Below are 27,604 nucleotides of genomic sequence, written 5' to 3'. Positions count from 1 at the left end.
AAATGCCTAAGAAGAGAAGAGTCTTAATCTGGTGCTGAAAAGATAACAGTGTTGGTGCCAGGTGGGCCTCCTTTGGGAGATCATTCCAGATAGTCCTGACCACACACAGAGAGAGAGAGCCCGATCAGCCAGTAGTACTGACTACACACCTAGCAAGCCCCTGCAGTCAAAAGCTCAAGTGTACTTGCCTTTCTAAATTCATCCTGTAAAGATGTTTGAGTCTCCCATAAGACTACAGGCTTTGCAGCAGAGCATGAAGAGGACACGTTGCCCTTGTTTCCACCAGCTTGTGTGCAATCCAAGTTACCCACAATGCTGGGAAGCTATTGTCCTATGAAGAGGGATGGTAGACAGCCACTTACCCAACAGAGGTTAAGGTAATGGTATAAAGTTTTATATAGGGCAGGTGTTCCACCCTATTTTCTGTAGTAGCATGTCTAAAACTATGTTGTGCCCACCTTATAAACATATAAGACCTTCCATGTGTACATCACAGTTTTTTAAAAAATCTCACTAGGTATGTCCATGTAGCCCTCCTCCCAGAAGAGCTGTGATTGTACTGTGAGAAACTTCTGGTCTGGGCAGCTGTTATGCCTATATTATTTATAAAGTTCCTAAAATTTGCTAGGTGCTGATACAGGTTTAAAAACAAGATAGTTACAGCTCACAAGGTCACAATCTAAAAGACATGACACAGAAGGGAAAGAAAATGTAGAGGGAAGAGGAAAACAAGCAATCTCAGTCACCAATTTAAGTTGCAGAGTCCTCATAACAATCGGATCCACAATTTCAGAAACCAGCTATTTCTGCTTTGCTGGTATCGCTTGCAGTGATGGGCCCCAAATAGCTTCTGGAGCTCACTGCTGTCATAGTGGGTTACCTCCTCACCTCTTTCAGAAGCTCCCCTTTTTATCTGTTATCCTGATCTAAATTGCATATTTCAGCAGCATCCCATACCTTCAGTGTCTGCTCTAGACTAGTGGGTAGCTTTTTAAGGTACCAGCATCTTAACATTGTCGTCCTTGCAGCTAGTAAGTGTACCATCACTACCTATAATCTCCTTTGCAAAGTTAGTGTGGAAATGTACTGGGCTACTTAGGTGATTATTAGCAATATGCTAGCAGCCAGGCCCTGCATTGATTTCATGTTCACGCAGTGCAGTCTTGTGGTGTTTCATGAGTTGGCAGCTACACCTAGAGCAACTGAAATCATGGTCGTTGGAAAATACCATTTCTATAACTTAATATGACCCAGGAAAGGTATCCGCCCAGAGTGTGCTGGAACAGAAAGTAAACTTGGAATCATCACCCGTGCTGCCAATTGTAGCCAGATGAATCCAATATGAATAGAATCACAGTTACACTGAGAAAGAGGATGACCTGAAACATCACTAATTCAAAACCATCTGCAGAAAGAGATGGCACACCAGGAAACTTATTTTGAAAAGTTTGAGAACGTGACAGCAGTTACCACTGTACTACAGTAAAATGCATTTTTTAACCCATTACGAATATTTTTTTGGAATATTGACACAAGCTAGTATGTTCCCCTGGTGATGGCAAAATAGTTCTGAAAATGCAATCCCGTACATGTCTTCTCAGAGGTAAGTCTCACTGATTTCAATATGACCAATTTCCAAGTAAGGGAGTAAAGAATTGCAGCCTGAAAAGATCTAGTGAGCTGGATAGATTTCCCAGAAATCAGTTAAAATAACAGAGTCTTGTGACACCTTTGAAAATAAAAATATTCCGGCATAAACTTTCATGGACTATAGGCCAACTCTGCTTTCTTAAGTACAGAGGTTGTACAGAGGTTTCATCATTAGATCTAACATAAATCACAGCTTCCCCCCACCCTCCAAATTGCAAAGCCTCCACTTCAGAAATCTAGGCCCTTTATGTTCTGCCTTAAGGATTAGAAATCCACCATCACAGGCTGCAGTGCATGCTTTCCGTCATTTCTTGTCCCATTCATTTTGCAGTACCTTGGGCTAAGCCTCAACCAGTAAGGGAGTAAACTGGACTGATGAGAAGCAAGGAAGAATTAAGCTTAGGAAAGGAATTGAAAATAAAACTGCCAAAATCATACTGCCCTTATATAAATCTATGGTGCCACCACATTTGGAATACTGTACAGTTCTGGCCACCACACCTAAAAAAGGATATTGTAGAGGGGAAAAGTGCAACTGAAATTATCAAGGGGCTGGAGCAACTCCCCTTTGAGGAAAGATTACAACATCTGGACTGTTAAGTGTATAGAAAGGGTGAGTGAGGGGAGACATGATAGAGATGTACAAGATTATGCATGGTGTGGAGAAAGTGGATAGGGGGACATTTTTCTCCCTCTCTCAAAACACTAGAACCCAGGTCATCCTATGAAGCTGATTGGTGGGAGATTCAGGACAGATAAAAGGACGTACTTCTTCACACAGTGCATAGTTAAACTATGGAGTTCACTTCCACAAGACATAGTGATGGCCACCAATTTAAAAGGGGATTAGACAAATTCCTGGAGGATAAGGCTGTGAATGGCTACTAGTCCTGATGGCTATATGTTACATCCAGTATCAGAGGCAGTATGCCTATGTACACCAGTTGCTGGGGAAGACAAGTGGAAGGGTACTATTGCACGGATGTCCTGCTTGCGGGTTTCCCACAAGCAGCTGGTTAGCCGCTGTGTGAACAGAATGCAGGACTAGATGGACCTTTGGTCTGATCCAGCATGGCTCTTCTTACGTTCTTAAGCATTTATGTTACTTACGTTCTCTTGGGCATTTGGAGAAGACAAGAGACCGGGGGAAGAAGAAGAAAGTTTGATGGGAATTATGGCATGTGTGTGTGTGTGCACGCGTGCTCTGAACAGCTTGATCTGCCCAAAGTACAGATTTTTAAAACTTGGCTGGGAGTGTACTGGCAAGAGAAAATGTCTGGAATGATGGGTGGACTATAGTGATGTATTCAACTGAGGAATATGAGGTGAACACAAGCTGCATGCAGGAAGACAACATACAGCACAATCCTACATGTGTCTATTCAAAAACAAGTCCCACGGATTTTAATGAGGCTTACTCTCAGGTAAGTGAGCATAGGATTGCAGCCGTAAAATGTTGGTTGTATATTTAATGTGGTATTTCTGGAAATTATTTCCAGTTTTGCTGTCACATGTTTATGTTGTGGTATTTTATTTATGTATTTATTTACTGCATTTATACCCCGCCTTTCTCCCTCTCGCAAGGAACTCAAGGCGGCTTACATTATCCTCCTCCTCACCGTTGTATCCTCACAACAACAACCCTGTGAGATAGGTTGGGCTGAGAGTCTGTGACTGGCCCAAAGTCACCCAGTGAGCTTCCATGGCCGAGTGGGGACTAGAACCCGGATCTCCCGGCTCCCAGTCCGTTACTCTCACCACTACACTACACTGGCTCTCAATGTGAAAACAAACACAATTTTAATTGTGTTTGTTTTCACATTGTTTTGCTTTGGGAGCCTTCAGGCAGAAAAGTGGCATAACATGCTATGATAAATAAATGGAACAGTTTTATCTTGACTAGCTCCTCCCATCCTTAGAGGACGATGTGGTTGGCATCATACATGTATTGTTGCCTCTTGTTCACTATGGTCTGAGGCTAAGCACGTAGATTAAACCCCTCGTTAGTACCTAGTTCTAGGAAGAACAGAAATGTACCCAAGAAGAGCAAAGGAACTTATTAATAAAAATACTTCAGATCACTTGAAATGAACTGAGATCTGACTATAACATGTCTTGCACATTAAAATGTTAACCAGGGGAAGGGTGGAAGTTACAGACTGTTGTGATCAACCCGACAAACCATCTTGGCGCTTCTTCTTGTATTTTGAACTCAACAGTGGAGGCTGGTGGTTCCAATGTCAGTGAGGCGGTGAATCCACTCCAGGTTTCAGTCAGAACTCTAAAAGAGCTATTCAGTCAGACTGGTTCTGACTGAAACCCGAAACGGATTCACCACCCCACTGACATTGGAGCCACCAGCCTCCACTGGAACTCCACAAAGTTATACATGGGGGGGGGGGGTAACTGTGGCCCTCCTGATGTTGATGAACTATTTGCCACATCATACCTTGCCATTCGCCTGGCTAGCTGGGGCTGATGGGAACTGGAATTCAACAGCATCTGGAAGCCTACAGGTTCCCCAGCTCTGTTATACACATATAAGTCTTCTATTAAGAACAGTTAATATGAGGAGAGAAGAGTTAGGATTGAAGAAAAGGTCACCTGCAAGAGGCAAGTTTTTCTTGTCCCAAATCACTTATAAATTAAAATGCATTCAGGGTCTCAGGTTTCTACACTTGACTGCAATATCCTGGAACTCTTTCTGTGCAAGTGCAAAATATTGGGAGTTAGTGAGATGCTGGGTCAAAGGCCACTCCTGACCCTGGAAATGGTGTAATGCTACATCAGCAAAAGAGTTGGTCTAAACTGAAGAACTGCCATTTAAGAAAACTGAGAGCTGAACATGACTGCCCCCTCCTCCCCCAGGGTTGGCCTAAGATCTTTTGCTGCTTGAGGCAAAGGATGAGGTGGTGTGTGTACTTCCTGTCCACCCAGCCCCACTTCCATGCATAGGATCCAGCTAGAACGCCCATTGTATCTTACGTCAACATCAGTGATAGGACAGCATCTTCCACTGCCCTTGAGGGCATCAGTGTAGCCGGTGGGGGGAGGGGGGGAGGTCAGGCCATGTGGTATATGAAGCTCTGCACCTAACACAGTGGTGCAGTTAGGTAATTTTAGACTCGACATAATGGCCTTGGGGTTGGGGATGCTCTTTAGGGGGCAATGTGTATTACTTCACTTCAAAATGTGATAAGCAAGCCCTGGTACGTATAGGGCCCCTCCTCCTCATTCTGCTGAGAGAGCCCCTGGACTTCTGACCCAAAGTCCTGCCCTGAGTTCATCACTGATCTAAAATATTGCCAAAGGAGCGGTGAGCAGATTTCAGGCTGAATAGACCTAGTTTGCCATTTTACTAGAACCTCAAAGTCCACCAACCAGAGCCAGTTGCATAATGGTGGCTGAGGAGGGCTTCTCTTCTGTATATTTAGAATTATGGAACAGTGTACTTCTGAGCAAATGCTCAGGGCAAGAATTTGTTTTTAACATTAACTTTTATTTTATTTTGAAATAAAGTTGACAAAATAAGGGCAACAAAAAGAAGAATGTGCATAATAATAAATCAAAATCACTAAAGAAAGGAATTCAGTAATTATAAATCTTAGTCTATAACTGATAAGCTTATGGAACATCTACAGTAAAATGGCCTAAGTAGGAGCTCAATACCTAATGAAAGTAAATACAAGTTATACAACATATAAAAGGAGTGTGTGTATGTGTGTATTACTCAGGAAAAAACATAAGGAACTGTACTTGGCTGGAATTTTATCAAAAGTTTCATGAGCTTCAACATAGGAAATGAATTTGTTTTCAATACCTGAACTGAGCTCACAGCCCTTTTGCTTACAAAGATTCACACCTGGTTCCCCCCACCCAACTTCCTTAGTGAAGTTTAATTTAGGGGAGGGAGCCTTTTAGTTGTTATTATTTATTACATTTCTTCTAGAATGCCCCAGAGAAGCTCTCTGGCAGAATACAAATGTTAAAAACATTAAAATATAATATGCAAAATTTAAAAACATAAAAAACACACAAACAGATAGTATAAACAGAGACAACATATATCTTTGAGCAATCAGCCAAACCATAAAACAAATCCAGGATCAATTAAAACTCATCACATGCTGCCAAATGCCTGGGAAAAGAGAAAAGTCTTGACCTGGTGCTGAAAAGATAACCAGGCAAGCCGCATTGGGAATATTCCACAATTGGGGGGCCACCACCTAAAAGGCCCTCTCCTTTGTTGCTGTCTTCCGAGCCTCCTTCAGAGTAGATACCCAGAGGAGGACCTAAGATATTGAACACAGCGTATGTTCGAGCTGGGAGAGGCACTCTTGTCAGGTATTGCAGTCCTGAGCTGTGTAAGGCTTTATAGGTTAAAACCAGCACCTTGAATCGGGCTCAGAAACATATAGGCAGCCAATGCAAGTGGGCCAGAGTTGGTCTTATAGCAGATCTTCTGGTCCCTGTTATCAGTCTGGCCTCTGCATTTTGCATGAGCTGCAGCTTCTCAACCATCTTGTTCCTATAGTTGTTTCTATTGTTACACCATTGGGAGCCTGGAACACTTGCTGATCTACTATAAATCACTCAGAGATCTCCTAGTATATCCTGATTTACTTTCTGCCCATTCCTGGTTTAAAGTAGGGCTGTGCACCGTCTGAAGCCCGAATAATGAGGTGAGGTGATTCGGAGGTGCTTCAGCATGATACAAGGCAGATCAGAACAGCACTGAGGTGCCCTAAAGCAAAGCGGGTCACCTATGAGGCGCCTTCTGAGCAGTTGAGACAGGCTTTCTCCAAAATGTATCAACTTGTGAAAGATCACATGGAAGGGGAGGGGGAGGAGGGAGGGGGGGAGAGGAGAGGAGGTGGAGGCACCAAATGTATCACTTTGAGAGATCTGGTCACCTGGAGGGGCAGATAAGGAGGAGGGAGGGGGGAAGGGGAGAGGAGAGGAGGCAGAGGAGGAGGGAGTGAGCTTTGCTGTGAGTCAGCCTCCATTTGCTCATTGTTAGAGAGGTGGTGTTACTGGAGAGGAGAGGACTAGAATCTAGAGCAGTGGTCTCCAAAGTGGGGTGCACACACCCCAGGGGGTGCGCAAGATGATCCATTGGGGTGCACAAGCTGCCTGACAATTGAGCAACCTCCTGCTGTCCTGATGAGCTGCCATTGTGTGCAATGATGGTGGTAGCGGTGGTGGCAGGATGGGACAGGAGCCGAGAGGGAAGCTCCATGGCACTTCTCTCTCAGCTCCAGTCCTATCTTGCCTCTGCTGTGGCCACTGAGAGCAACTGCGCCAGTCTCTGCCAGGCATGGCAGAGGAAGCCGTGGCACTGGAGCAGCTGGCATCCTGCTGAAGGAGAGCGGGAAGGACATCAACCCTTCCCACTTTCCTTTGGCAGAATGAAGCCAAGAAGAAAGTGTGTGCTATGACAGCTATGTTAGGGTCTCCCCACCCCACCCCACCCTTTTGTAACTGGTTTACCGTTCATTCTTGTTTGTTCATTTAAAAATCCAGAAAGTTTCACTGTAGTTGCTTATCTCCCCCCCCACCTCCTTTTCAATTCTCAGCCATTAGTTTGCCCTTATCTTGATTCTCTCTAGATTTTAACCTAGCAGTTCGAAAGCAAGAAATTGCAAGTAGATAAATAGGTACCGCTTCGGCGGGAAAGGTAACAGCGTTCCGTGCACTTCGGTGTTCAGTCATGCCGGCCACATGACCACGGAAGCATCTTTGGACAGCGCTGGCTCTTCGGCTTAGAAACGGGGATGAGCACCGCACCCTAGAGTCGGACACGACTGGTTGGGGACACCTTTACCTTTTTATAGAAATATAGTATTGTCCTTTCCTTGTTTTTGGCTCCCCTCCACCTCCTCTTCTCAATTCCTGTATTCCTTCCCTTCCCATTTTTGTTCTCTTTTCCCTACAAAGATTAAAAAAAAAACAACACCCTTTCTCTTCTGTTAGGATTATAGTTAGTCCCCAGCACCACCTTTACTTGTAGTTTAGTGTTTGCTTTTCTTTTGCTTGTGTGCGTGTGTGCACGCGTGCGTCCTTGCGCTGTGTGGACAAGCAGTGTGTCTCAAAGGAGTACACACAGTCCACATTTCCAAAAACAGTGGGCAAAGGACTACACACATTAACAGCTGTAATTAATTAAAAATAAATAATAAATAAACATTATTTATTATTATTTAAATAATATAATACTACCTTGCATGTTGCAAAGCGAACCAGCCTAATATGAGGCATCTTCGGGGTCTTGGCAGGGGCAGAGGTGGGCGAGGTGCTGCTGCGCCCTCCTGGCAGAGTTGCTGTGTTGCTTCCTTCCTCTGTCAGTCCAGCAGACAACTCTCATTGCTCTTTGTTCAAGTCAATGTGCCCACCTGGCAGGGTTGCTGTCTTTGTTTGCTTCCTGCCTACCAGACTGTTTTCCCAGGCAAGTCAGCCAAAGAGACCCTGAGGTTATTGACTGTGAATAGGAAAGTAGTACTATTTGCACTTCAAAGAAACCTACAGCAGAGTTTAGGGATAGTGACCTCCTTACCACTTCAACACCTAACTTGATTATCCCTTTATGAACTTTGGTTGAGTTTCTGAGAACAGCACATTTTACTTCTGCCTATCACAAAAACCCCTGGGCCAAACTGTCTGAAATTTGGCAAGTGGCATGCCCTCCGAGGGGGCTATGCATTCCCCAACTTTCGTGCACTTCTGTGTAACCAGTGAAAAGTTATAGCTCTTTGCTTTGAGAGATTTCCTTGAAAAAAATCAAATTTTACCTGCACCTAGCACAAAAACTACTAGGCCAAACTGTCTGAGATTTGGCAGGTGAGATGCCCTCCAGGAGGGCCAAGAGCTCCCTAAATGTCATGAATTTATTATGAAAACTGAAAAAGTTATGGCCATTTGTATATTCCCATGCAAGGCAAAGGGAAAATGCCAAAAACAAGTGATTCAGATATCCAAATCTCGCTTCGGATTCGAATCTGAGGCAAAGCGGATGAGGTCCGAAGCAGCATCTGAAGTGAAGCTGGGGGTTTGTGCACAGCCCTAATTTAAAGCATCTCACCTGCATGAGGCATGGGTGTCAAAAAGAATTCAGCCCAAGGGCCAAATTCCATGGTGGAGAAGCGTTCAGGGGCCTCATTTCAGTGGTGAGCCAGGCCAAAGGAAAAAGGTGTGTGGCCCGAATGCCAATATATTGTAGTTTAAAGCCCTCACTGCCAGTAATTCAGCTTTAGGAGAGGAATTTCAGCCTTTAAAAATGGGCAGGGGGAACTGTGCAAATGCTGGGAAATCTCCAGACAATTGGTGGTCAGGGGGAAAGGGTGGAGCTGGGGGAAGTGGGCATAGCCACCTGGGAAACCCTGGAGGGCCAGATTTGCAGGCCTGAAGTTCAACAGGAAAGTTTTGCCTAGTGGTGATCAGCCCAGGGTTTGCCCATAGCAGGCTTGAGCTGCTGCCTTCTCTTTTCCATTCCAGTGCTCTTTCCCACTGAGCTACACCAGACAGGGACCCTGTCTTACTCTCAGCAACATGTCCTCTGAGGTTCCCATTCTTCCTTGTTCGCGTGGCCCTCTCCCTTTCTCTAAGGTTGCTTCCTTCACCCAGGAAGCAACTGGGCCAGTGGAGGCTGGTGACTCCGATGGCAGCGGGGCAGTGAATCCACTCCGGGTTTCAATCAGAACCTGTCAGAACTCTAAAGAAGCTATCCAAGGTGCTCTGACAGGTTCTGACTGAAACCCGGAGCGGATTTACCACCCCACTGACATCAGAGCCACCAGCCTCCACTGAACAAGACTGCACTGTTTGGAGTGTTCTGGTGAGTGCTGGTGCGAAAACATTGCTTTCCAACGCCTGCCCGTGACACTGGAACCTTCTGCAGGGAAACCGGGCGTTCTCCATGCATGCCTCCTCCCAACTGAGCTATGGGGCTGACTGGGCATTGTAATTTGGGGTGTAATCCTATGCATATTTAGACAGAAAAAAAAGTCCTCCAATTCCCAGCATGCCCTCAGCCAGTTGTGTGTGGCAGATTTTTTTTCTGTCTAAACGTGCATAGGATTGCATCCTTATTTAATTTATATGCTACCCAACTGGCAGATGCCCTCAGAGCAGTTTACAATCATCCCCCCACCAAAAAAACCAAACCCCCAAACAATAAAATAGCCAAAACAAGAAATACAACAATGAAAATATAAACATATTTTAAAAATTAAAGAGCCACAGAATGAGAGCAACTGAATTAAAGATTAAATGCCTGCTGGGTAGGATTTAACCTGGCATCTAAATATATACAATGAAGACACCAGGCAGAGTTCCCTGGGCTGAGCATTCCACAGATGGGGGGCCACCACAGACAAAGCTTTATTCCTGGTAGCCACCCGTGACACCATTGTGGGTGGCAGCGCCCGGTGAAGAGCCTCCGAAGATGGTCTCAGCCATCGGGTAGGAACATAATGACATAATGGGACATGATAGGAATGCCCATCCTTCCTCTGTTCTGTGGTGATATGCATTGCCTTGCAAATGGATTGCTGTTTGCAAGCTGTCTGTGTTTGCAAACTGTTTGCAGGGTGACTTGAACCCCATATCTGCAGGGAAGCCTGGGGTGTGTGCCTATCCATATCCATTGCTGGGCTCCTGCTCACTTCACTCCAGTGATCCTGGGAACATAGGAAGCTGCCTTATGCTGAGTCAGACTTTTGTTCCATCTAGCTCAATATTGTTGATACTGGCTGGCAGCAGCTCTCCAGCATGTGATGCATGGTCTTTTCCTGCCCTCCCTGGAGATGCTTCGGATTAAACTTCAGACCTTCTGCATGCAAAGAATGTACTCTACCACTGAGCTACGACCCCTCCTGAAAGGTCTGGGGTGTCCAGTGTGGTGTCTTTGTGGCAGCCACGTTACATTTTCTATCTGTGCTGGGGAGGGTGACATCATGGAGGCATTCTACCATTGCCATGTATTGAAGGGTTCCCTCTGCGCATGGTTCATGTGGCAGTGTTGTCAGCATGCAACACCATTCTTGGTGGGTGGCAGCAGAGTTGCCATGGTCACTGGGGGAGGTTCTGTCAGTGTTCCTACGTTATCTCTTGCTGAAAGTAGCATTATCTACTTTGCTGCTTGAAATACATAGGTTGTCAACAATGAAAGACTAAGCCCAGGCTAAATCAAAATGGGGGGTGGATGGGCTGTCTGTCTCTAGAATGATGACTCTACAGCTCAACAGAAGGCCTGCTCTTGGGCACTACCCTCTTTACCCTGCCATCTGAAGGTCCTCCTGCCCCCTACCTCTGCAGAGGAGAACCTGGAATCTTGTCTGTATCACCAAATCCTACACACACACACACACAGAGAGAGAGAGAGAGAGAGAGAGAGAAATATATCCCTATATATATTGTACCTTTGTGTGGATTTGGGGAGCCACTATTGGCTGAAAAGCAGGATGCAAATATAATAAATACAAACTATACAAATATAAGTGCAACAGGTGCAGATATGTCAATAAATAAATGAAGATCAGGTGGCCATGTTGGTCCATTGGAAAAATAAATCCAAAATCACTAGCAGCATAATACCATTAATAGGATCAATGGAATTGTCACAAAGTAGTGAGTATGCTTTTGAGTTCATCTAATTAGGGCTACAGTCCTACACACACAATGGAGTAAATCCCATTTGAGCACATGCATAAACATGCACAGGATTATCCAGTGGCTTCACTAGGGCTGGACTTTGGGGCACAAATATGGGTTCCTGCAGGTCCCCACCCACCCACGCAGCTGCTGCAGGAGACAATGGCAGGAGATGATTCGGGGGAGGCAGCAGCAGGAGGAAATAAGTGCAGCATCAGCTATGGGGCGTTATGGGGAAATGAGGGCGGTGGATATGGCTGGAGCCTCCGCAGCAGGAAATTTGCTGTAGCTCACACCACCACCACCACCACCAGTAAATGTTAAAAAAGAAAAACTAGACCACGTCCCACTGCCTAGGAAGCTGGGGGAAGGGGGAAGGAGAGCAGAATGACTGGGGTGGGGGAGGATGGTGGGGAGAAAGCAAGGCAGCAGCAGAACACTGCCGGTTTTATTGCTGGCTTTTATGGTTGATTTTATTGCTATTTTATTGTGTTTATGTTTTTATTGCTTTTAATATTTTAACTGCTTTTATGTATTTTATTCTGTAAGCCTCCTTGGGAGGTTTCTGCCCTGAAAGGCGGCCAATAAGTGTTTAAATAAATAAATAAATGGGGGGGGGGATGGAACAGCCAGGTGACATGTGGGACAGAAGCCCCCCCCCCATGACCGAAGGGAACATCTTGCCCAGGGCCCACTAAACCTGGCAGAGCCACTGTGCAAAGGTGCAAAGCACCTTCTGCATTCCTGTTACAAAATGCAGACTTGGGGTTTCTATCACACTCAGGAACATCATTTATCTCCTGCCCCCTCCCCTCCTTTTTGCTGCTTAATGATGAACCTGAAGAAAGAGTTCTGGTGAACACAAAAACCCAATGATTAGTTTGTGATGTTTCTGTTGGCCTTAATAAAAGTGTTCCACTACTATTGTATGTGTAATATGTCTCTCTGTTACCTAGACAGGTAAGGGTAAAATCCAAATAAATGAAATAATATTTTAAAGTAATAAGTAGCTAGAGCCAAGTGAGTACTAATTATGCGTGTCTTGATTTCCGTCTAATTTATTTATTTTTTACTAACATTCAAATACAACTTTGGGCATTCTCCAATTGTTCCTTGGTTAAAATGTATTTCCTACACTGTGGAGGAAATTCCCCCAGACTTTCAGGCAACTCTGAATCAGCGATGGTTCCAAGGCATCCAACTTTTCCCCAGAATAAAACATGTTGTTAAAAGTGTTTAGAAAAATAAAGGGGAGGGCGGTTTCTAGAAAAATGCCCTAGCAGCCTGGGAAAAGCGTGGGAACTACTTTCTCGGTCCTAGCAGGAGATAGGAAGCAAGAAGCCATTTCAGCATGATACCACAGAATCCCTTTGGGCGGAATCCACCCGGGCAATCTCCACTGGAATGAATGGGCGATGTACCAGCCGCGCATCTCCCGTTCATTTCTTGGAGCGTGCGCAGAACTTCCCCAGCATTATAACCCCTGCTAACCGAGGCTGCCTAGAAACGTGGCTCTCCCAAGCGCCCTATCGCGAAGGATCCCGACGGACATCAATAAAGGAAAGGCGCAGCCTCACCGCCTCAGTGAGCGCAGAACAGCCTTCCGCAGCCTGGTGCCCTGCAGAGGTTTTGGACTAGGGCTCCCAGCATTCCGGACCATTGGCCATGCTGGCTGGGGCTGATGGGAGTTGAAGTCCAAAACCTCTGCAGGGCACCAGGCTGGGGAAGAGGATTCCACCGTGACATCGACACGAATATATCCCATTCTCAAAGGTTGGGCGGGAACTCGGTCAATATTGCCGAGCAAAGATATTTAGGGCGCGATCCTATGATGCATGTTTAGACATTAAAAAGTCCTACAACTCCCAGCCTCCCCCAGCCAGGAATGCTGGGAGTTGTAGGACTATTTTTAATGTCTAAACACGCATCATAGGATCGCGCCCTAAGGCGGCTCCCCTTTCTAGGGGGCAGGGAAGGGTCCGAACGCATTAAAACCAGAAAGAACTTCAGACTGTCCTGAAAAGTGCTACAGAAATTATACATGATCCTGCCCGTTATTGCTGCTGCCTAACTTTTATATAACCAGGCGCCACAATAGGCGATGGTGATGATGCTTAGAATGGTGGGAGAGAAGGGCGTTTCCAGGTACATTCCGAAACGCTGCTGCATTTCCCCAGCTGAAGCCTATTCTCCCGACTTATGCGCACCGCAGTTCCGAGGCTGAGGTTGAAACGCGACGTTGACTCCAGCGACAGCCTTCCTTTCCGGTAAGGCTGCCATCCTTCCCTCGCACACTTGCTTGGGACCGGTGTCCCACTGAAGGCAATAGGGAGGAATCACGTCCGAGTGAACGTGCACAGGATCAGGCGGGTTACTCACGTCGGGCCGGTGGGTTGAATTTCTTAAGACCGCAATCCTGGGCATGTTTAGACAGAAATAAGTCCTACAACTCCCAGCAATTGTAGGGCTTTTTTCTGTCTAAAGATGCATAGGATCACGCCCTAAACCCTTGAGTCCAAACAGACTCCGTCCCACCTACTTCGGTTTAACTGAAGCCAAACGCTTCAGTCCTAAAATCCAATTGACTTCGGAGGCTGGACGGCGCGAAGGCTGCAATCGAATTTACTTCCAGGAGGTGGTGGCGCTTGCGGGGCAAGGTTGGGAATCTCAGAACTTCCACCGGGCCGTGAAGCAGGAGGTGGGCGGGCAGGAGGTTCGCGAGCCTAGCAAGCCCCAAGGCACCTCTCCTTCGCCTTTGCTGATAAGCTCAGGGCAGCCGGAGGAGAGGAAGCTGCCCTCTCAATCAAACCAGCCCAGCGGAGAAACAGGGTCTGAGCTGGGAAAGTTGCGCCCCGTATGGAATCCAGGCGAAGCCCGCGCCGGGTTTCTGGGCGGGGCGGGGGGCGCCGGGACACGCAACGCGCCCGCGCCGCGAACTGAATTCAGTCTCCCGCAAAGCGCGCGTCGGGATTCCTTCGCGGCAGCACGTGCTCCAAAGTTGCCGGCCAGCGGGGGAGAGCCGCGCCTCGCTCTCCAGCTCCCCCCGGCCGCGGCGCGCCCCGCAAGCCCTCGTCGCTTCCACCACCCACGGGGAGTTCCAGGCCAGCCAGCCAGCCAGCGGCAGCCACCAGCAGCGCCAGGGAAGGCTCATCCGGGAGCGCAGATCTCGGAGTGGAACAGGACTTCCTGCCGCCGCCGCCGCCCGCCGCGAGGCACGTAGCAGCCCCCCGTCGGGAGAAGGGCTCGCCCGCCTGCGCGCCAGCGGAGGAGAGCCGCCCGGCGCAGGGACGGGGTCCGTCCCAGCGAGGCGCGTGGCCACGTGCTTCTGGCGGAGAGGGGAGTGGGAGGCGCTTGCTTGGCGCTCGGCTCGTCCCTCGCTCCGTCCGCGTCCCGGCGAGGTCTGCAGCAGCGCCGCCGCCGCCGCCTCTTGCCCGTCCCGGCCGAAGGAGGCGGGCACGAGCGATCCCGAGCTCGAGGGAGGGTCTGCGCGGGGCTGGGCTCGGCTCCGCCCGTTCACTCCCTCCCTCGCTGCCCGCCCGGCTGCGGGGCGCTGTTGCGAGCAGCTCGAGGAGCGGGCAGGGCTGGGCAGGGCTGGGCCGGCCGACGGGGAGGTACTGGGCTGGCGAGTCCCGTCGCCGAACTAGGTAGGTGGGTGGCAGGCAGGCAGGCACGCAGGAGGGGGCGGCCGCGGCCTTGGCTTCCCTCCGTCCCTCCCCCGCCACCCCCCTTCCCGAAGAGGCGGACGATGAACAAGCTCTACATCGGCAACCTGAGCCCGGCCGTGACTGCCGAGGAGCTCCGGCAGCTCTTCGGGGACAGGAAGCTACCCCTCACCGGGCAGGTCCTGCTCAAGTCCGGCTACGCCTTCGTGGACTACCCGGACCAGAACTGGGCCATCCGCGCCATCGAGACCCTCTCCGGTAAGCCAGAAAGCGCGGCGCTCCGCACTGGCTAGGGGCTGTGCGGCGAGACCGCTCTCCTTTGACGGCCCGGCCGCCCCTCCGGCGGCCACCATCCCTTCGGACGAGGCCCCCGGGAGCCCGCGAGGAGGCGTCGCGCTACACGGCCAGGGGAATCCCGGCTCGGGCGGGATTCGCCGGAGGGGGGTGTCCCCGCTTCACCCAGCCTCTTCCCGCCGGAGGTGGGGAGAAGGGGATCGGCGCCCCCTTCCTGGCCGAAGGGATCCTCGCCGCCTCTCCGAGAGCGATGCTGCCGGTGCCCCGGAACCGACGCCGGCGCCCCGCGCACCCCTTCCCCCTTGCCCAGCGGGCGCGGCGCTTCAGCAGGCGCCCGGGCGGCCCGGCGGGCGAGGGAGGGATTTTTCGCTGATTTTTTTCTCCGATTTTATTGAGCGGCTCCCGGGCGCGGGGGACGGCTCCCTCCAGCTCGCCCGGCACCCGCCCGATCCCGAGCACCTTTCTACGAGGTGCCCTGTCCCAACTCGACGGGGGCCCGGAGCAAAGAGCCCCGAACGTGCCTGGGGGCCCCGAGCGACGCGCAGCCCTGGGGCCGGCCAGCCGCGCCGCGAGCGAGCCGAGCCAAGGCCAGAGCAGCCGGAGGGGGTGGGGAGAGCGGGCCGGGCCAGCCCCCGCGGGGAGCCCGGCCACCGGGGCTCAGCGGGCCGGGCCGGGCCGGGCGGAAGCCGCCGCGGAGGGCCCGCCTGAGCACAGCGCCCGGTCCGGATGGCCCTTCCTCGCCGATGCGCGCAGCTGGGCCGTTCGCTTCGTGGAATCCGCGAGGCTGGGTGGCAGGAGCTCGGGGCAGGGCGAGCGCGGCTCACCCAGACACCGCCGGCCCTTTGGAGGTGGGAACTTGCTTCCTGATTCGCCTTGGGTAGTTTGCTCGCGTTCATACGAATAGCGTGGGGTAGCAGCCTTATATCTGGGCGGGGGTGGGTGGGTGCCCCAGCCGCTTTCAGTCCCGAACGACCAGCGTGTGGTCCTCGCCTTGAGCGAGAGTTCATGTGAACGCGCCCCAGGTTTAGATCAGAGCTGGCAGAAGGATTTTACACACACACACCTAGGGGCGGGTAGGTCAAAAGGGACGGTTCCACGGGTGTGGGAAGGGGCAGTTATCTTGGGGAAAATGCTCGACCCCCGGTAACAAAGGCACTTTATCTCCCCCCCCCCCGCCTCCATTGCGTGCTTTCAGGGCATAAACGGGGGAGTTTTCACCCCAGCAGCGATGGCAGTTGCTGCTTTCCCCATCAAATCGGTCCCCACTTTTCCATGCTCTGCCATCAACTCTGGGGATCGACAGAAGTGTGCCACCCCATACTCAGCTCTAGCAGACTTTCCTTTCTCAGCACCTGGCACTTTCGCAATAGGGGGAGACTGATTTCTTTCTTTTTGCTTTTAAGGTAAAGTGGAGTTGCATGGCAAAGTCATGGAAGTGGATTATTCTGTCCCTAAAAAGCTAAGGTAAATACCTTGTTCTTCTTCCGCTTACTACAATCACTTGACTCACTAGCCAGAATTGGAGAGAGAGAGAGAGAGAGAGAGAGATTGCGTCACTTAAGTTTAGGCTGCGGTGTTGAGCATAGTTTAGTAGTTGCATTTTTGCTTTTGTTGTCTATGAGTTGTTTTCTTTCTTTCTTTCTATTTTTTTTTAAACCATCAGTATTTTCTCCTGGCTCTCTCATGGTTGTGAGACTTTGTTTTCAATGCAGTAAGTTGATTATTCCTTTGAAATGTCATGATGCCTTAACAAAAGGCTTCCTGTGACGTTTGAGAAACCGTTTATAGCCTGAGCCTACACGTGTCTGCCTGGAAGTAAGACCCTAATTGAGTTAGCAGAGGGGTGAGGAGCAGGGCTTACATTCAAGTTGGTGTGTGCCTAAAGATTGCAGCTTCAGTGTCAGCTAGCATTTTTAGCAATTAGTTTAGCGATTATTTTGACCAACAGAAAGGATCTGAAAAGGAATGAGTACATGGCTTGGTTCATGTGCTTGGTTCATGTGCAGAACTAAAGAAGTGCTAAAAGCTACTTCGCTGCAACTACCTCACAGTGCAGAAACTGGGAGATCTTTGTTGCCAGATGGCTCTGTTACCTGGCCTGTGCAAACTGTCTTATCTGCAGTGCTTTTTTTTATGGATAATCATGGCAGAGGTGTGATTTATAAGGGCACGGTAGCATTGGCTTCTTGTTTTGTCTTTGTCCTGATTGCTGTGCAGTTTTTCTTCATCTGCTGGTTCTTGTTACTCCATGCAAAGCATATTCAAAAAGTTGTGGTATTTTAGGATATAAGGCAGCAACTGTAATGTTTTTGATCTGTGGAACACGAATTTACTTTATGAGTATTGCAGCATAAACAACTGTTATTTTACCACCGCATCTGTCTAACACAACTTTTGAAACACTTACAAACTCATAATTTCTGCTGTAGTGTGTTTTCAAATTTCTAGCATAGTGGGTGGAAGGGTGGTGCTGTTGGTCCTTCTTTCTTTTTACTGTGAGTGTGATTTTTCTTTAATTCACAAGCAATATAGCAAGCCCTTTGTTGCAGACAGGAAAACTGGTTATATCCATACCCATTATTGGTTTGAAAGGCTCTGCCTTTATACCTGCTACCATATTTTTGAGGTTCCATTTGGGAAAAAGCTTCTCCATGCTGGCTGGGGAATACTGGGAGCTGTAGGAGTTTTTTTCTGTCTAAACAGGCATAGGATTGTGCCCTTGATGTGCTATTAGTTTACACTACAGAACATGATTTCATGTAGATAGACTGGTGTAAATGTTTCAAATCGTATGGTTAGCAGCTTAGTTGCATGTTTTTCTGGAATAGAAAATTAGCTGCATACTTTTTTCTGGAGTAGCGCTGGTTTCAATGTTACAATGCACACCCAAAAAAAAGCCACGGGAATGGTATTACTTGTTGCAATCGGAGAAAGAGTTTGGTGTCATTACCATTTTGAAAAATGTTGAAAGCTGAAAGAAATTAATAACTTTATTTCAATACCCTTTCTACCTTGCCTAAGAATTATGATAATACATTTTCTCAGTTGCCCAAATTGTTGAAATAAAATTTTATGATTTAAAAATGCCTTGTATGTTTCCCTCTCAGAATAATTGCCTTGTATGACATGTAGTTATAATACTGGTGTTCTTGCCTAAAAGTAAGAAAGTTACATCCTGCTTCTAGGTGATTAGGTTTCATAGTTGAAACTTAGAGAGTGTGATTTATCTATATCTTTCAGTAGCACTATGATACTGCTATTTAAAGTTAGAGTCTTGGAAAATCCCCCCCCCCCCCGAATTCAGTAAAATCAGGGTTTCTGTTAAAGGTACCCTAAATGCTCAAAGTCCAATATGGTTTGTTTGATAAATGTTATAATGGACTTTAGTGTGGAGTTTGGTTGTGTAAGGTCAGTGAGATGGTTCTGGGACAACTTTTCAGGTCAAATATCAAGATTGCCATCCTTAATTAGTCTGCTAAAATGTTTAAATTCATGAACAGCCGATAACTTTCATACTACAGAAAGTTAACACAACTTGATAGTTAGATGGTTAGACATTCTTTTACTAGTGTTAGTGCAATTCATGGTGAAGTATGGGATGGGAGTGTAAAATTTTACCATTTTGTGTATCCACCTGACTGATCAAAATATAACTTGTAAAGGTACCTTTGAAAGGAAACTGTTTTGCACTGCAGTGCAGTCTGCAAATAATTTGAGATACCAAGTTTAAACTTAAATTAATTTCCAAATAAAACAGACACTGAGAAATAAATCCCATTTGAATTTTCATGGAGCCTGTTCCTAAATATGTCTAGTATTGTGGTTCTAAGCCTGTCATCCTAAGCTTTGGGCGGGGAGGGGAGGGGATGTTCCAATAAAATCAGTAAAAACAACAGAGTCCTGTGGCATCTTACAGACTAACACATTTATTGTGATGTAAGCTTTTGTAGTCAGAGTACACTTCTGCAGATACTCTTGCCCACAAAAGCTCATGCTGCAATAACTGTGAGTCTGTAACATAAATGCCACAAGACTCTTAGGTTTTTTTTTTTCTTTTTTCTGTAGTGGCCCTCTATAATTAAAACCAGTGAGATGTATTATGGGTTAAACATGTTTAGGAACTATTTTAGGATCTTCAAGTCAGTGAAAGTGGAATATATGTTGCGTTAAGTGGAGTTCTGGAGCGCAGCCTTTGTGTTCAAGTAACTCCTATTCTTCCTACAATTTTAGTATGAAATTAGGTTTTCAGAAAAAAATGAGACTATGAAGATTCTATCTAGTATGCTTTAAAAAAATAGCGAGCAAGCTACGATTCTAGAGGTGGCTTTGAAAATGGTGGCTGCCACATGACAATGCTGAGGGGGGAAGGGCCATACAGCCAGAGGTACTTGCAGACAAAAGGCCATTAATGTCTTTCATGAATTAAATATCACCAGTTTTCTGTCTTGTGGTGCAAATAATGTTATAGGGGGGGAAATCCTGTTCATGGTTTTTCTTTCTGTATATACTCCATTGTGCAGAAGGCAAATGGTATATAAAACATCTATTCTCAACATCCGTTTTAAATTCAGATGAAACAGAAAAAAAAATTTGCTGAAGAAAGAATGCGATTTGTTTCAGGAACTTTTCTGAATTAGAAGCTTTGTATATAGAATTATTGTTAGAATTTTGTGATGTACACAATTGTTTTACATTAAACATGGATTTTGACTTAATGGCACACTCTGAATGGAAAGCTTACAATAATATGTTATACATCCTTGTGGAACAACACTGATAAGGTTTTCTTGTAAAAATGTACAATTCGTGTATAAAAAGAAGTTAGAAACATGGGAAAATATAGCAGTAATGTAGCAAATAACTGATATAACTAGTGTAAAAAGTTCTTGTACTTTGGAAAACTGTTCTGTGGGTACAAAATATTTAATATTAAGAACATAAAAGAATGAACACCATACCTAATTAGAAAAGGCATCAAATAAAAGTGAATGGAAGATTTGAAAATGATTTGGTAAATTTTGGTTTGTAGCTAACTTACATTAGAGATGAGAATATATATTAGTAACTTGCTTTTTAATTTGGTTAACATGTTTAGTCTCCTAAAAGATTCCTCCAAATGTTAATATTCTTTGCACTTAAGGAAAATAATTTCTTTGTAGAATGCATTATGTGAATCCTGAAAATGCTTTTTGAGTATCTGTATGTGTGTGTTTCTGTGAATGCAGAAAATTCCTCGAAGAATAAAGGCAAAGGGCTCCTGGGATCTGATCTTAAAATTATTGTACAGTAGAAACAATTTGCTTTCTCATGTTCCTAAAACATCAGATACTAGACTTCGTTTTGCTAATATAAAGTGAAATATCTTAGGTGGTATGTTGTACTACTTTGAAATAAATCTATTTTACATTTCATTTAAAAGTACTCATCTTTTAAAACCAAATCAATGAATGAGTATTCTCATTTTTTAAAAAATACAGCTGTTTAATTGTGCTATCCAGAGCACACCAAAACAACATTTTAAAAGAGAAAAATGGAAATTTTATTGTGACAGCAATGCCTTTTTAATAATTATGAAATGTTGAACCACCTACTGTTCCTATGAACTATTTTCTAAATGATAAGATTGGTTCCCTAGGAGTAACTGGTCTGGATTATGTTGTTTCTGTAAGTTTTTTTCATGGTAGTTATGGGACGTAAAGAATCACAACAGTTCGAGGGGCCTGGGAGATCTGGAGAGACTGAGAATGTTGTGAGAGAAATGGTTACTGAGTATTCTGGCGGAGGGTGTGTGTGGATATTAAGAGTTACTAATGAGGAAGGTAAGGAGAGGCCATCCATATTTTTAGCTGTTTGTCCTTTGAATATGATTCTGTGATACAAAAGATCAGCTTACACTGAAGTAGTATGAATGTTGCAAGCCAAAATGCCTGCCCTTGGCCCTTTAATCCACGGTAGGCAGAGGAGAATTTGTTCTGTGACTACTGACACTCCCTCTGTAGCTAGTTGAAGTCATCCCTGTCAACGGCAGCGGAAATGAGTCATAAACTAATGGTCCCAACATGGTTAATTTCCTGTAGTTTGCTTTTCCAAGTTCTAACCCATTATTTAAGAGCGAGCTTCTCTATGATGGGAATTCTGGAAAGGTGTGAGGTGGCTATTTATTGCCTTGTGTTAAAACCTTAACTGGAAAATGTGCAGAATAAAAATGTTATTTTGACATTGTTACATGTTACTAACCCCATCACCAGTAGTCTTTACTGGTGATGGGGTTAGGATTGTTGAAAATGTTGCGAGTGACATAATTTGTATACCTTTAAAAGGGCTGATATGCACACAACATGATAAGAGGAAACAATTACTGTGGAGTTATGAGGCGAGGCATTCGTTAAATGTATAATCTTAATACAACTGATTGTGACTAGCTATGGAGCTAATTAGTATATATTTGATTATAAAGCTATAAATCACTATATGGACCAGTTGGGTGGATTTTGGAAATACTAGGTTTCGTGGTACAAAAATGTGAATGAAACATCATCTACTTGCTTTCAACATTGTAATTTGATTTGGTGGCATGAATAGGGTTTTTCTTTTCTTTTGGGCAGTGTGGCTGAATTTTTTTCATTAAATATGACTTTAAAGTTTAATATATTCCTGCTTTTGATAATTAATATCACCTAGTTTTTCCTGTATTAAGTTATCTCTCACTGATCTACTCCTTAATTTGTCAACAGAGCAGGGAAACACTGTTTTTTTCTTTAACAGCATAACAAGGCAACTAGGTAGAGAAAAATCTATGTGATGTGTAGGATAGCCTGATGTGAAAATCTATAATAAATAACCATGAACAGTACAGGAAAAACTGGTGTGAAAGTGAATTTTTGGTGTGTATAAGGGAAAATTGTAATGTACACTTCTTAACTGGAGAGCTATAAGAAAGTATCTAGTTCTTTGAATATTTCCATTTTTACTTTAGAAGCAAATCCCATTCATTTCTAATCAAAGGTAGACCGGGCTTGATTTCAGAATATCTTCTATGACCAAATGATATATTAGGCTGTACTTTAGAGTTAAGGACCTGTAGCTGTTCACATTGACACCATCCTTCTATGGGGAGGTATTCACTTTTGTTTTGGAGTTTCTTCCTTGGTTGCCCTGTGTATTTTGCAGTATAAGAAGCCTGGAATATCCCATGTGTACACATCATAGCCCCTGTGCAGACTAGTTCATAAAGATCTGTAGATACTTCTGTACAGTTCATTCTTCCTTTATTTTAGGTGTTTGAAAATGTTTTGCCCACATTAAGTCTTCAAATAAATAACTTACAAAAATGTAATAAATGGCAGATTTAATCAATTAAATGTGCATAATCCTAGCCTGAAACTACCACCCCTGACAGTATCTATTTATTTGAATGTTTATTACATTTCTATACTACTTAATAGCTGAAGCTGTCTGGGCAGTTCACAACAGTGAAAACCATAAATACAGCATTCTGATAAAACACAGTAAAGTCATAGCTTCCATAAAATAACCAGGCTCTGGCTTGGCAACTCCTGAACTGGCAAGGAGCCACCAAGAATGGCTGTCTCTCTGCCTTCTACTCATCAGTTTGGTTCACAAATGGCTAAGTACTTTCCCCCTTGCTTCTGTGAGGTATCACAATGTAAGGGTCTGCCTGCTTGCTGTCTAATATTGCACAAATGAAACAATGAAAAAGAAAGGAGAACTAGGGGTGTAGAGAAAGGGTAAAGGGAATGGGTTGCCCAGGAAGGAAGCAAAATAAGGGGGGGGGGAAGCGACACACACGTTCTTCCTCTTTCAGCATGATGAATGATCCCTAGCATGGCATCCTTGGTGAAGTGACTATTGCTGTATTTGAAAGTAAAGATAAATACATTAATAAAACAGGGCTCTTTTGGCCAATTACAAAGGTATCATATGGGAAGAAACAATGTATTGGTTATGCTTGAGTGCAAGCTGTTTAGGTCTTTATAGGTTAAATGGGAGCAATTTGAACTGTGCCCAAAAGGAGAAGAGAGAGTAATCTCAGTCCTTGAGAGCAGCAATGTGTTGCTGCTTGAGCTTCTGTTAATAAAAAAAGGTGTATGTGACTGGGTGATCTTTACGTAACTAGTAACACAGCATCTGTGTATCCCAACCGCTCCTGTAAGCACCTACGGATGGGGCAAAATGAGAGACAAGAGCAGAAAAGAGTAACTCACTAACTCAAGATTGGATTTTACTAATTGAAAAAAATGCATGGCGGGGTACTATAACTTTTCAGCCCTAGCTTGTATGTATATGCATATCCTTCTGTTCCAGCAATGTTTCCACCAAACATCTGAAGCATTCTTAGCACACTTTTAAGCTCCTCCTCTAGCAGTCTCATGCAGTGCCTGACAACAAATAATTTGCTGTCCATAATACCTGTACGTGATCTTGCTGTCAGCCTTTACATCTTTTATAGAAATCTGGCGCATCCCAACTAACAGCGCATTTGCTGGCGTCCCAGTGCTCTTGCAGTGGCCTCTGTGTGGCTAGGCTAAACCCATGCCGTTCAGAGGAGTGTGAGCCTCCCTTTTCTCCTAGCCCATGAAAGTGACCCAGTCTGCTCTTATCTGAGATACTGCCTGTGTCTCTCCCCTCAGCATCGTATCTTTTGAATTTGCACTCACAGCTGCAGTATTGCCAACCGTGAGTGCTTGAATGGCATGACTCAGTCCTGTCCAGAATCATGAGACTGGTTTACTCATGCCATTTCACTGTAATCTATTTGGGGGTATTTATTGTTCATGAGCTTGTCTAGGAGGTCATGATGCTAATATTTCCTTTGAAAGAATACAAACTACCAACAGAGGATTGCTTTACCAAATGCAGACTAAACTTCATATAATTATTTGACTCTGAAATTCAGCTGATGGTGTTGATAGGTGCCAATGTTGTATCACATTTAATCTTATTCTGTTTCATTTTTGCATTCAAATATGGGTTATCCTTTTAGCCATTCTTACCCTCCTGGGCAGTAGTCTTAAGCATCCTCAGTTTCCCATGTTGCTCTAGTCAGCAACTAATATTACCTAGAGGTCAGTTGAAAGGGGAACAATTCTTGCCCCAAAATGTTAATATGGAAAAGTCTGGTGATCAAATCAAAGGGGTGTGTATATGTGTGAAAAAATGCCTATTTAGAGTGAGGGCAATATTTGCTGAATTGGCTCCATTTGTCCCCAGTGACATTGTCATGTAAGCAGTTCTAGCTATGTAGTGTATGTCATCCCATTCACTATATAATTCCTAATTGGTTAAGACTGCCCATGTGACTGATCCAGGAAGTCTTGCCCTCCCTCTCAATTGGCTTTATTGCCTTCAGTATTATTGTTACATAGATAAATCTGATGGGCTACCTAACATCATAATGTTATTCTTTTCACCAAGTGATCTTTTATTACTTGGATTGTTCATGTGACTAATCACGGAAGAAGACACAGTAATGTGAAAAGAAGAAATGTCACTGAAGCAGCAGCAGTGAAAGCCACTGCTAGTCAAAAAGATGGTACTGAGCTAGTTGGAGCAATGTCTGATTTGGTATAGGGCAGGTCCATGTGTTCACATGAGCTGAGAGAAGGCTTGGAGAGACTATGGGGAAGAGACAGAAGAATACACAAGGAAGATAAATCTCTTCTTGTGCACCCTTTTTTCTGGCTGGAGACAGCGGGAGCTTTTACGACAGTAGATGGTGGCATGACTGAGCTGTCGTGTGTACTGTGTGCATACTCTTTCCTCTTGTTCTGCTATTGCAGTCTTCCTCAACCTGGTGCCCCCAGATGTTTTGGACGTCAATTCCCAGCATTCCGGACCACTGGCCATGCTGGCTGGGGCTGGTGGGAGGTGAAGTCCAAAACATCTGGAGGGCACCAGGCTGGGGAAGGCTGTGGTGCTGTATCTGGTCAGCCTAGCTTTGCCAGTTATTGAAGAATGTGAAAATCCTGCAAAATCTTTTGAAAAGGGGCAATAGCGGGACAGGAAAAATGAGCATATGCATGGCAAGCACTGAGGGCTCTGTTGTACCACTTTCAGTTATTTGAGCAAGCTATCATCTAACTTTGTCTTGAGACCAGATGAGGAAGGCTGGTAGCATTCCTTGGGTAGTGGTAGACTTATCTTGGGGACTGTTTGTTGTCCATTCTCCCTGCATTGCACGTCTCATAGGAACACTGAAACATAGGAAGCTGCCTTATACTGAGGTCCATCTAGCCCAGTATTGTCAACACTGACTGGCATTGGCTCCCCAGGGGTTCAGACAAGAATTTTTCCAACCCTACCCGAAGATGCCTGAGATTGAACCTGAGACTTTCCGTATGCAAGGCATGTACTCCACCACTGAGCCACATATGGCTGTGATAGAATTGGTGAGAGGAAGCAGTTGCTGCATTTGAAGGAGCCTGAGGAATGCAGTCTGTTTGCTTCCAACTTGACCGTTCCTTGGGGCAGGGACTATGGCGTGGTGAGTCATAACTAGACATTTCTGCTTCCTGGGCATACTTAAAAAATCTATGACCTCCTTGCATTTGTGAGGAGAATAATAATAATTATATACAATCCTAGGGGTGGTTCCAGACAAGTCTTGTGCAATTGCCCTGCCTCATTCACCAGGTGGTGGATGGGGAATCCAGATGATGTCATTTTTCATTTGTAACCCTCCCATGTTTTCCTACCATTTCTGCCTTTTTCCTCCCACAAAGGTCTGTTTAGGAAAGAGAGATGGTATAGCTGCACAGTGCCTTTTGATTGGTAGCGCTAGGAGCCGTCTATCTGGAAGCACCTTCGAACACTGCATTCCGGTCTTCCTTATTTCCAAGACAGCTGTATTTTATTTATTTATTTATTTATTTCTATACCGCCCAATAGCCGAAGCTCTCTGGGCGGTTCACAAAAACTAAAACCAAACAACACACAATAAAACAATTTAAAATATATAGAACATTAAAACCACAATATAACAATACAACCACAATAAAACCTAGCAGCAGTACAGGAGTTTAAAATACAGATTTAAAACAGCAAAGATAAAAATTTAGAAAGCTAAAATGCCTGGGAAAATAAAAAGGTCTTCACCTGGCGCCGAAAGGAGTACAATGTAGGCGCCAGGCGAACCTCACTAGGGAGCTCATTCCAGAGCCGGGGTGCCACAGCAGAAAAAGCCCTCCTCCTAGTAGCCACCCGCCTCACTTCCTTTGGCAGGGGCTCACGGAGAAGGGCCGCTGATGATGATCTTAAGGTCCGGGCAGGCACATACGGGAGGAGGCGATCCTTCAGGTAACCCGGCCCCAAGCCGTTCAGGGCTTTGAATGTTAACACCAGCACTTTGAATCGGGCCCGGAAACGGACTGGCAGCCAGTGCAGCTGGAAAAGTACTGGCGTAATATGAGCTCGCAGGCCAGTCCCCGTTCACAATCTTGCTGCCCTGTTTTGGACCAGCTGAAGTGTCCGGACCGTTTTCAAAGGCAGCCCCACGTATAACGCATTGCAGTAATCCAGACGAGAAGTTACCAGAGCATGGATAACTGTAGCTAGGCTATCTCTGTCCAGATAAGGGCGTAGTTGGTATACCAGCCTAAGCTGATAAAAAGTGCTCCGTGCCACTGAGTTCACCTGTGCCTCAAGTGACAGTTCTGGGTCCAAGAGCACCCCCAAACCACGAACCTGATCCTTTAGGGGGAGTGCAGCCCCCTCCAGAACAGGTTGAATATCACCTAGCCGGGCAGACGAACCACCCGCTAACAGGTATTCTGGGCGACTCCACCTGTTGCCTTATCCTGGCTATTGCTCTGTTGTCCATGATCATTCTGGACACATGAGTCAGGCTCGCTTTAATAAATGAAACAGAGAACTTTTATTGCCACTGCTCTTCATTTTTAATTGGTGGGAATTGTGAACGGTACTTATGGTTAAATATGAATCTGCTAGAGACACTTTCAGTTATGGAACTTTTGAATTTCCCAGCAGTGCGTGATCTGACCGCAGTCCTGTGAATGAGATTGGCTACTACCAGACATTTTGGGAATGGAAGTAGTGCCATGAGACCTTCTGATGTTGTGAGTTATTGAATGAGAATACACTGAGGAGAGGATGAGGAGAGCAAAGTTTATTAATGCTTTGAGCCCTTTAAAGACTTTAAAGTTCTGCTTCTTTCCATTCTTAGTCTGTGAAATGACTTCAATAGTTAAGTGATACGAAGGGCCATATTATGATGTAGACACAGTTGAGAAAATAGATACTTTATATTCTCCCCTTTTCCAAACAGAGAAGATAATATAAAACATGGAAGTGGGCTCTTGAGTACTAAGTGC

General features: G+C 45.6%; 1 protein-coding gene across 2 annotated transcripts in view; it reads left to right on the top strand.

Annotated features, from left to right (window-relative positions):
• Positions 1-14,298: 14,298 nt before the first annotated feature.
• The window catches only part of IGF2BP2 (insulin like growth factor 2 mRNA binding protein 2), a 95,687-nt gene continuing 82,381 nt past the window's right edge, over positions 14,299-27,604 (top strand). For both annotated transcript variants that reach the window (XM_084846870.1, XM_084846871.1), the window contains exons 1-2: positions 14,299-15,218; positions 16,658-16,718. In XM_084846870.1, the coding sequence (XP_084702996.1) occupies positions 15,044-15,218; positions 16,658-16,718 (236 nt within the window). In that variant the 5' untranslated portion in view covers positions 14,299-15,043. The remainder of the gene's footprint in view (positions 15,219-16,657; positions 16,719-27,604) is intronic.

This window comes from Heloderma suspectum, chromosome 3, assembly GCF_057233095.1.
Source record: "Heloderma suspectum isolate Gila_16-S chromosome 3, 16-S_ref, whole genome shotgun sequence".
Taxonomy (NCBI): Eukaryota; Metazoa; Chordata; class Lepidosauria; order Squamata; family Helodermatidae; genus Heloderma; species Heloderma suspectum.
Note: the sequence above shows the minus strand (reverse complement) of the source record. Positions and strands in the feature narration are given on the sequence as shown.